General features: G+C 41.0%; 1 protein-coding gene across 3 annotated transcripts; it reads left to right on the forward strand.

Moving 5' to 3' along the window:
- Nucleotides 1-4962: 4962 nt before the first annotated feature.
- LOC116930646 lies at nucleotides 4963-8873 on the forward strand. Of its 3 annotated transcripts, XM_032938051.2 has the most exons (4): nucleotides 4963-5195; nucleotides 7599-7898; nucleotides 8289-8666; nucleotides 8730-8873. In XM_032938051.2, exons 1-4 carry the CDS (start codon nucleotides 5075-5077, stop codon nucleotides 8768-8770), a joined length of 840 nt encoding a protein of 279 aa, XP_032793942.2. In that variant the 5' UTR covers nucleotides 4963-5074; the 3' UTR covers nucleotides 8771-8873. The 3 variants fall into 3 exon arrangements, with proteins under 3 accessions (XP_032793942.2, XP_032793935.2, XP_032793952.2); XM_032938044.2 differs by having other exon boundaries at nucleotides 8289-8873; XM_032938061.2 differs by lacking the exon at nucleotides 4963-5195 and adding an exon at nucleotides 6783-7495 and having other exon boundaries at nucleotides 8289-8873.
- The last annotated feature ends 1381 nt before the right edge of the window (nucleotides 8874-10254 follow it).

The following is a 10254-nucleotide window of genomic DNA, read 5'->3' on the forward strand; positions in this document are numbered from 1 at the left end:
GTCACAACAAAGCCACGCCTTTTGTTCCAGGCAGTTGGAACAGTGATAATGACCGAGTCAGGCTTTTGAGTCTAATACTAGAAAGAAATTATACCATTGTGTTTATCATTTTCAAACCTAGGAGTCTCTAGTTTTTCTTTTCAATTTGATAACGTGATCAAATCTTTTACAATTTGCGTAAGTTAGACACCTGCGAGCAACTCAAAGGAGACTAAATTGCTTGTACAGAATAAAAGAAGCTTTAAAAAAATCCTAGCATCTATCAATTTTCTGGGAATAAGGAGAGTTTATTAACTTAAACATCTCTGCACTGTATATACAGATCGGTAATATGTAGCCGTTTAATGTCTAACTCGAGTTGGCGAAGTTGTTATCGTTGTCAAAGTTGTTACATGTCCGCATGTGCCTGACGGGATTTCCAGACAAGAAATGCAACATGTCTTTTGCATGCATCAAACTTTTTTTTTGGGCCTCTGCATTTTCTCTTGGCTCCGTTGATTGATGCTGGTTGATTAACTTGATTTAAATCTTATTGGTTTGTTTTCTATTTTTTGGATCCTTCCTCGTCTTGTGTGTTTTGCATCAGCAAAGTTCTATACGCGCAGTTTTTGAATAATTCTCGTAAAGGTGCCGTTGGCAGCAAATCATTCGTTATTTACATGTTTGCATTAACGATTCATTCAGAAGAACGAACGCGCTAGAATTGCGTCAAACAGTATGTTCGTTGTAATGATATCTTTTAGTAATATTTCGGTAAAAATGTGAGGCAAATTTTCGAAAAATAATCACGATATTTTTTGAAACAATCGTGATCTACGAATAACACAAGCAGCTCGAAACGTACGCTCAAACGAGTATCTTGTTATCGTGGTTACGAACACTTCGCCAAAGAAGGCGGCCAGTAATAAGATTTTTAATGTCGAGGATACGTTTCGTGATCCGGCATTAGAAAACAAATAGGATAACAACATCGTAAATAATTGGTACGAAGTGGCCTCCTTCCCATGGCAACAATGTCGAAAAGGATAGAAGGACGACGGAAGAATAGGAAAAAAAGACCAACAATAAGGAGGCAATAAAAATTAACATTCATCGAGGACAACTACAAAGCCTCAAATAAAAAAGGAATCCACCGGATAATAAGTCAGTTGACATGTTAGCCGAGAACAAGCGATGATGCAAATATTAGTCGCCCTATTGATCCACTCGTCTGTCAGCATGCGTACACGCATGCACTTGGGATTACAATAACAACAGTATATAAGGGAGATGCAAACAGCAAATAGGGTCTAGCCATGCGGAACGATGTCGGATGTAACGTTATAGGGGAATCAACAGAATGGAATATTATAACCACATGACTTTGTGTCTGTGGTAGACTTAGATCAATGGTCACGTTATATTGCTTCATTCCACCAGAATGGTTGGACATTAAAGAAAGTTTGCAGATCTGTATAGATCGCTGTTACGTCAATATAAACATACACTTTAATAGCGTGTATACACAAACCTGAGAACAAATCAAGTTTAGATGGATTTGCTGTGTCTAATATATAGTAGGTATATACTACCATTTTATTGGGTGTAATATAAGACGTATAACGTCGTAACCGGTAAAGACAGTAGTAAATGGTAATAACAGAGAACTGCAAAGGGAGGCAATGCGAGCGTGACGTAATTCTAATTACAAAACATCAGAACGAGAAATACAGCAGCCAATCTGTCCGAGAAATCACTGGGAAAGGCGGAGAGATGAACCTTTTTTTAACATCAGCTGCTGTTAATTGATGTGCAAATTGCCCCAGCTTATAACAGTTCATAAAGCCTAAACTGGAATCAACGGAGCAGTAATAATAACTCTGAACTTTGTGTTTGGGTCACGGTTTATTAGACCTGTACGCAGCTGCCATGCAAAATGCTTTTTATTATTTCATTTCGAACAGAGGTCGACATCAGCGATCTATAATGTAACATCAAGACATCAGCCTCTTCTAAAAGTATATCTTGGTTGTAATTACAGGGGAAAAGGGGTTAAAGGTTTGAATATACGTAGCAAGATGGAAAGGGATGATATCAACTCTGTGAAAGATTGGAAAGACGAGGAGATTACACGGGCTGTAGTTTATATGCTGCAAAAGAGAACAGACTGCCGGTAAGGTTTCGCAGTTTTGCATGATTATTTTGAAATATGAATACAGGATTAAAAGACCATGTTCTTGCTATACAGTAATGAGCTGCTTTTCAGCGTTAAGCTGATGGGATTTTCAATGAAGTACCAGATAAATGATTTGAGTCAAAAAATTGTAATTGATGACATTTCGCTCAGATCCTTTGGATTAAAGTTGCCGTACATGCACCTTTTTTTTATCAGCATGATATAAATAAATCGGATAATTCAATATTCATTGTTTTAAGTCTGATGCGTTTCATTCGATTAAAATTTAAATAGTTGTAAAGCCAAACTCGTTTTCTATATGGCATGACTTCAACGAAAGCAAAACTAAGATTGTCAGATTCTGATTTCTTGTTCCCTTTCAATTACGTGGGGACGCGCTACGTGGTAGAATGAATTTTTTCCTACGAAATTGTTTTCGCAACACTGGACACCTGGAAAAGTGAACGTTTACACTCAGTTCCGTTTTCTGCAAACGCCAGTCGACTGAAATGAGTTCTATTTGAGTCTTCATCTTATTGTGAGAATGAATTGTGTATGATCTAGCCAGTTTATGAACGATCGATAATCTGTAGATTTTCTAGTTCCATTTAGAAACAATCGATTATCGAAACTGATAGTCTTGCGTTCATTAACTATTGGGCTTTGTTTTTCAGCGGAGCTTAGTATGCGAACGGTAAACATCATGTGACATTTCATTATAGCAAAACTGTGATAAATCGAGCGTGCTTTTCTCAGACCACCTATTTTATCGTTTCGTGTTTCATGTTTTATTTGAGGCTTCATGTTTCATGTGCGCTTATTAGTCCTAACATAGCTGAAAGTATAGAGTCTTGTCTGTCGCTGAAAGCGGAGGAAACCGAAAAGGCGCATGAAAGAAGGGACATAGATTCTCAGTTTCCCGCGGGAATGCCCCGCACTACGATTACATATCGTCTTCGTCTGAACTTTCGGTATAGTTAAATCCGATAAACACCGTTCCAACCATGTTGTCCTTCCTTCCAGGCAGACGACGAAGAACAGTTCATCCGCATCTCACGTTCTTTCAGACACGTCTCTTTCCACCCTAAACGTACATATAATAGCCAAATTGGCTGTTGCTATACACGCCCTTATCGATACGCGCTTACGCGTTTTAATAAGTTTGTCTAGACATTCATGGATATACTTGATACAGGTTAACTTTGGTGTTTACCACTCGATGTATGTATTATTGTAATTACGAGTAACCCAGTTGAAATGTATATCTGATGGTCAAATATTTTAGAGTTGACCATTAACTGCAGACTTAGCAACGACGTTTACCGCACAACGATGCTCTTCTTTTCGAAGAAAACTATTTTTATTCTCGCTTTGTGTTGTTCTTCAACATCAACATGAAAACGTAATGCATTTTGCTATCAAGTTACGAAAATAGATGGATCTCATTTCGTTATGCGAATGACAAAAGATCGGAATTCGATCTCCATTACGAAAGATAACATCGATCCGTTGAAAACTGTGGCGGAAAAAAAACCAAACCAAACAAACAAGAATAAAAAAAAACTATTTGTGGTATTTTCCCTTTTCTATAGTCCAACGAAACGACCGTAAATCTGAATAACAAAGTAGCGTGTTAGGCTTTATTCGACTTTTTTCCGGTACACTATACACCTTACTTTTTTCCCCCCTTGGCTGCTGCATTTTCCAAGAATTAGAAGACAAAAAATACGAGTGCCATCAGCTTTCCGTCTACTTTATAATAAGCCTTTTCTTGTGAAGCCCGAATACCACACGTGATAGAAATATCCTCCAAAGCCAGTTGGGAAAATCTTGTCGCTCTTTGTGTGTATTTCTATGCGCTGGATCCCATTCCGCACGACACGCTACGGACGTAGTCCATTTTAGACTTGTGCTCCGCTTGCGTTGCACTGCACTTGAAAGGATTTCACTGATCGTGTGAACCTTCAAGATATTTGGTGTGATGACATTTTGTAGGTTCCACAACATCGGGACATCAGTTTGAACCAGCAAGACTGAATTGCGATGGAGTCTAGACGTCCTCATTGTTGTTTGTACGACCGCAGCGTTTCAATTGCTATTCCACTTCGAGGCCTCTCTTTTATGTACAACCGCTCCTCCATCGCTAAAGAAATCTTAAAAATCACGCTTGCTGTAATATCATCAATCTGTATGTATATAGCTAGTTGTAGCCTATTTTCAAAATTTATCAAAGAGGATGGAAGAGAGTCTTTTTCGAATGAAAAGAAACGAATTTTGCTGCTGCAAGGTTATTGGGTAACGATAGTTGACCTTTCGACGTGTTCATAAAATTCTACTGGTGTCTCCAATATCAAAGTGATGGCTACCAAAGAACAATATAGGTTCACGTTCCCTTTGGAATTTCGCTCCGTACCCTGATCGAATTCAACGCTCTCTTTTACCACTAAGCTCATGAATGCACAAGTCCATAGTGGACTAGACCAATAGCCAAACAAAAACAACAAAAGGAATCCATACTATATCATCATTAAAGGTCGCAATTGTGTCAGGAAATGACGGTGCCTCACTTGGGAGTTCAACTGGAACAAATATTGACGACTATGGCAGTAGCTAGACCGCGTTTCAACGACTCCAGTTGCTTATCCTTCTTTTCGGGGAGGACTTGACATGCCTCTTCAGATATCATCAACAACTATCCTCAAGGCCAACAATCCTGCTGGGACTGGTAGACCTTGTGTCTTTCTCTTTTTTAGGTTTGTGCACAATATTCTCTAGCCAAGCGATCGCCGCGTGGCTGCGGATGGCGCAAAACAAAAAGTCCGGCTGTTGGTTAAAGCCAATTTGAAGAGGGTCACCAGCAGCAGTCACTGTCTCACCCTTCTCCTAGTAGCACTAACAAGAAATATACGCTAGAAGACAATGTTTGCCACATCTTCAATCCGAGTTGGTTCTCATTCCCGACTCACTCCCGCCATCCATCGACTCCCGGCGCTCGCCTGGTGGCTCTTGTTCACGTCAGCTCTCCACCCCATATTATCAGGTACTATTATTTATTACTTCTTTCTATTCGCTGGTGCAAATGCCCTCGAAAGCTTCCACGTGTTTTAATTTTTCTCTTTCCCTTTTTCTTCTTTCACGCTGCACGTCTTTTTATTGAGTCCTTTTATATCAGTGTATTAGCTTTCTTTTCCGCGTTTAATCTTCCTTCCCTTTTTTTTTCTTGAATCCAATCTTTTTCTTATTCCCGCGCTGCAGCAAAAAATAAGGGCATATACTGATACATATACACGCAAAGGAAAAATAAACAAAGGGCTACAACAAAATGAGAATGTACTACTCTTGTTGCTGTAGATTGGAAAACGACGAAATATATAGACTAATACTATAGCAGACCGAGAAAATGGAAAAATATTAAATATCGCCAAAGCGCTATATCCGCTCGTATGCTTGGCCAATGTAATAACACAACACGATGCTGCTGCCGTGGTGTGTGTTATTGCTCTGACTTACTATAGATGTTGAAGTGATCTATTCTTCGTTTTCTTATTGGCTTGAACCGACGCAAAGTGGACACCACCCTCCCGTTTCTATCCCGATTCTTCCCACCTCCCGATAGTTTCGTTTGATGACGGTCCATGTGTCGTTTCTTCACGCTCGATTTCTTGTCTCGCTGATGTTCGTCTCGTTTTCATCCGGTTGTTATACAACACGCTTGCAAGCACTACACGAATCCCCCCCCCAAAGGATAAATGAAAAGGATGGATGGCGATTGAAATAGAACGGAAACACGATGACTGGCGATTCATCCAGCCGAGTGCACATCAAGCTGTTTGTTATGTGAACTCGTCAAGATTAACTCATTCGCTTTTTTTTCTTTTCTTGTTTGATATAACGAACAACTTGGTGGTCCCAGCTGTTTTGTGTGATGTCGCAAATATGGCGTCGTCAAATGGTGCGATCCGCAAAAGGGTGGCGGATGCACGAATGTGAATAACACGCCCTTGAGGCTTATTACGGTAATCACTTGTCTTGCAGTTAGCGTCATAGCAATCACTCTCTTAAAATGAAGAGAAAACTGACCAACGGGTCACGATTCCAATATCGATAGTTTTGATTGAATTTTGCGTGATTTCTGTTGAAATATTTGTTTCGCTGGGCATAGCTGTGAGTTAACAATCTGCCGTATATTTTTTTTTATTGAGTTTGGTTTTTTATTTTTTTTCTTAATAATCTCCAACATAATTGGAACTGTCAGAGAAACACATCCTCCGGGCTATTTATTACGGCCGTCTGGTCTTTTGTTTGATTTTCTTATAACCCCTCCCCTTTTTTTGTGTTTGTGTACAACAAGTCATTGAGAATCTTTTACTTTAAATCTTTACATCGCTGAAGGCATTCAAGGCGGAGGAAAAATCGTAATCGACCTTGTACTCTTATCCGTTTTCCTCTTTTTACTTCTTCGTTGTGTTATACTGGGCTGTTCGTTTCAAACTGTTTGCGCCGACGGCAAACACACACACACACACGGTAACAAAAAAGGAAAACGTTCAAACAAAAATGTGATTCGTCTGTTTTGCGAACGTCCTTGTACATTTTCTTGTTTGCTTGCCGACTTTTTGTTTACTTTATTTGTTTTTTGTCATCCCCGCAGTCCAGTTTTCTTTCTTTGAAACGCACGATTTTGTGTTTTGCAGTTACAAGTATACATACTGGATGTAATTGTTCTAAACAAGTTCGATAGTGCATGAGTGCACTTATATCCCCGACGCAGCAACAACATATTTCTTGTGCCAATGCCATCCATCTTCCGAGAAAGGAAAGATGGATATTCATGTAGAATACGGAATTGGTTTGATCGCTGACGTGGGTGGATGTTTGTAACAAAATTAATTCAACCTGCGCACGTCTGTGTTGAGTTACTAAGAATTGCTACACTGTTCAAAATCCTGCTGCTAATCAGCTTAACGCGTTTTGTTTGATACCCAATAGCCATGTTGTCCTGTACTTAACTACCGACCGAATTTTCCTACACTCTCCCTCATAAGAACTATAAACTTAGCGACGTAGCATAACATGAGAGATATCGTCTAAAAGATACCGAGGACTTTTGAATGATGCATCACCTGTTTCTTTTTTCCGCTTCTCACTAATAAGGGAAAGGGGGGAAAAAAGCAAACGGGACAACCGACCGAGGCCTTAAAGCTCATAAGCGACTTATCGCTTATGTCCTCTATACATGTGAGCTTCTGTCACGTCTCCTTTTATTCGCGATTTCTCTTCCATCTTCTTGTCTTTCTTCTTTTTATTTTGCATCGCTCGACGCGGTCCAAATGTTGGCTGGTAAGTCCGGGAAGGCGTCGAGGCGAGAAACTCGTCCAAGCAGCTGAATCAATATAGCAGAGCCATTGAATTCCAATTTGTCTGGTTATTGCGGTCTTTCCAGGAGGACTGGCGTGGGCGGCCATTACAGGCGTCGGATTGGCGGCTCCCCGTACGCCTTTACAGATCCAGAGAGCCACGTTAGGTAGCATCCAGCCGATCAGGACCGTGGAGAGGACCAACCGAGATTGCGACCTCAACGCCCTGGCTCGTGTCATGGACGACACTTACTGTGACAAGTACTACGTTTGCTCTGACGGCAAATATGTCGGTCTCTTCTGTCCTGTTGGCATGGCCTTTGACTACGGCCTGCAGGAGTGCCACCTCAAGCAACGCGTCGACTGTTCCAAACGCCCTCTCTTCTGTAAGTATATATATTTGTATGTGTCTAGTATGTATCAAACTTTAGGCGGTTTAAAGTTAAAATATGTTTCTGTCATGTTGACGCGCAACGAAAAAGGGTTTTCTTGTTTTCTCCTTGATGAAGTTGTAGTTGATTCAGATTGATTCCTTGCAAGCCCGTCTGACGTGGCCGCCTAATTGGCAAGGTAACATCATCAGTTCTCAACGTCGCGGTCTAAAGTTTCGTTCTAATAATGGGCTCAACTTCTTCCCTGAAAATGTGCAGAAAACAAGCCTTTGTTTAAAACGCCGACGTGTATTCAGACTTGTTAAGAATTCGCATAGCCAGTGTGTCTATACATCCGCGAATTTATGAAATCAAAAAGTTGATGATTTCATTTTTCTTTGCAAGTCAGTGACAGCCTTTTGTCGGGAACGGAAGCAACTACTTCGACAACGCAAACTACGACACAAACTCCTGGTCGAATGACGTCACCACCAGTCACAGTTACTACCCCAGCACCGAATTCACTGCCAGGACAAATGACCGGATCTTTGATGATGCTGCCATTTGGAGCTACAGTAACGATTCCGTTCGGATCGACCATTTTCTTGCCATCAGGTTCGCAGATTCAAATGCAACAGCAACAACAGACAGTTTCAACGCAGGAGCAATCGCATCAGCATCACGAACAACCGACATCTGCAGTGCCGGGGCATTCGCATCATCACCACCAACATCGTTCCGGTTCTGCTTCGTCCGATGTTGTTGATGCCATGAATGCTCCCGGTAATATAGAATCACAATCAGCTAATAGCAATACTGATTTCGATTACTATTTCGATGACGAAGGCCTGTCAGATGCTTCAGCAACCCCTGTCGGCGGCCAGTGATGCTGCTGCAGAGCAAATAGGGCGGGAGCTGACCGCCGGGAGTGATTCTAAATGGTTGTATAGTCGTGTAATAAATACACGCCACAATCGCCGTACTAATTTACAAGATGTGTTATTGCAAAGTGCGTTGAGGAGCGTGAAATAGTTCACATTATTTGATACCTTAAAAGTTTTAAGTGGTAGATACAAGTGGGCACTGCAAACAAGAACAGTCGGGCTCGTGTCATCTATGCAAACAAATTACTGCGCGTGAAAACACGGGGTCCTTTGCATATTCCAGTGTTTGCTAACTGACTCAAAGAGCCAGAACTCTTGCAATTGGCAAGTTATAATAGCATACATTATCACGCTTGTCATTTAACTTCTCCAGGTGGAATTGAATCACATTGGTATTAATTTGACCGCGTCTAAATCCTGACGTGTTGATTATGGCAGCTAAACCCAAATTCAGAAGAAATATGAAAAAAGAAAGACGCCAAGTGTTCATCTGCATTATACTGGATGCACCTTCGACTCTGTTGCATAACACCATCCGGGTGTAATATAAAAGAAAAATTTTAATTTGAGAGTGGAGCAGCGTAGGGAGTTCGTTGTGTACATCTTGGTCACGGCTGTAGGGTATCAATATTGTTATTGAACGAAGTATGTCAAGCGAAGGGCGACGCACATCTGCATGCACAGCTGGTACGTTGGCTATTATAGACGCGACCGTGTACATTTTCCAACAGGAAGGGTCTCCTGATGATTGAAGCTCCACCCCACAAGTGACAAGAAAATTTGAATATACACAGACGCCTACATAAACAGAGTTTGCGCTAGAATGAATGTAATATGACGGGGGTCGCTGCGTAATCGATCTAGAAACGTGCTACTACCCAATTTCATATAGCTACTGAGATGTTGACAATAACATTTGATTAAAACTGTCAATTGGGTGCCGTGCCCTGCTGACTCCCATCGGGGTAGAATCCTAGAACAGGCAATATCCGAAAATTTTAACAAGAACACACTCAAATGGAATCTTAACTCTACTTACGATATTATACTTAATGCATTAAAATGCCGCAAGTGTTTTGAACACTTGACACGTTTAAAGAATAATTGAGACGCTCAAAACGTCAAGGACCGGATCGTGTGTTGATTGACCTTTGCCCATTCAGGTCCGATAATAGCTTCCAGAAGTTCTTGAATAATCCAGGTACACTGCTATTCCAGAAGCATGTCAGTTGTAGTTTGCCTGATGCTTTACAGACTTATACTAATGGAGAAAGACGTGATCGGATTTCGGATCGATTCGTTGTCGTTGGTCAGTACTTGGCCACATGTTGGCTGCCGCGTTCAGTCTGATGGATCATCTGGGGCGTTATTTACACGGCAGAACACACGCACATCCATACAGGCTAAAAATAAGGAAAGCAAGGGCTTGTTCTCGGAACGGGATCGATGTAAGATGAGAGAAAGGATCAAGATTGATCTAGTCTATA

This window comes from Daphnia magna, linkage group LG1 (genome assembly GCF_020631705.1).
Source record: "Daphnia magna isolate NIES linkage group LG1, ASM2063170v1.1, whole genome shotgun sequence".
NCBI lineage: Eukaryota > Metazoa > Arthropoda > Branchiopoda > Diplostraca > Daphniidae > Daphnia > Daphnia magna.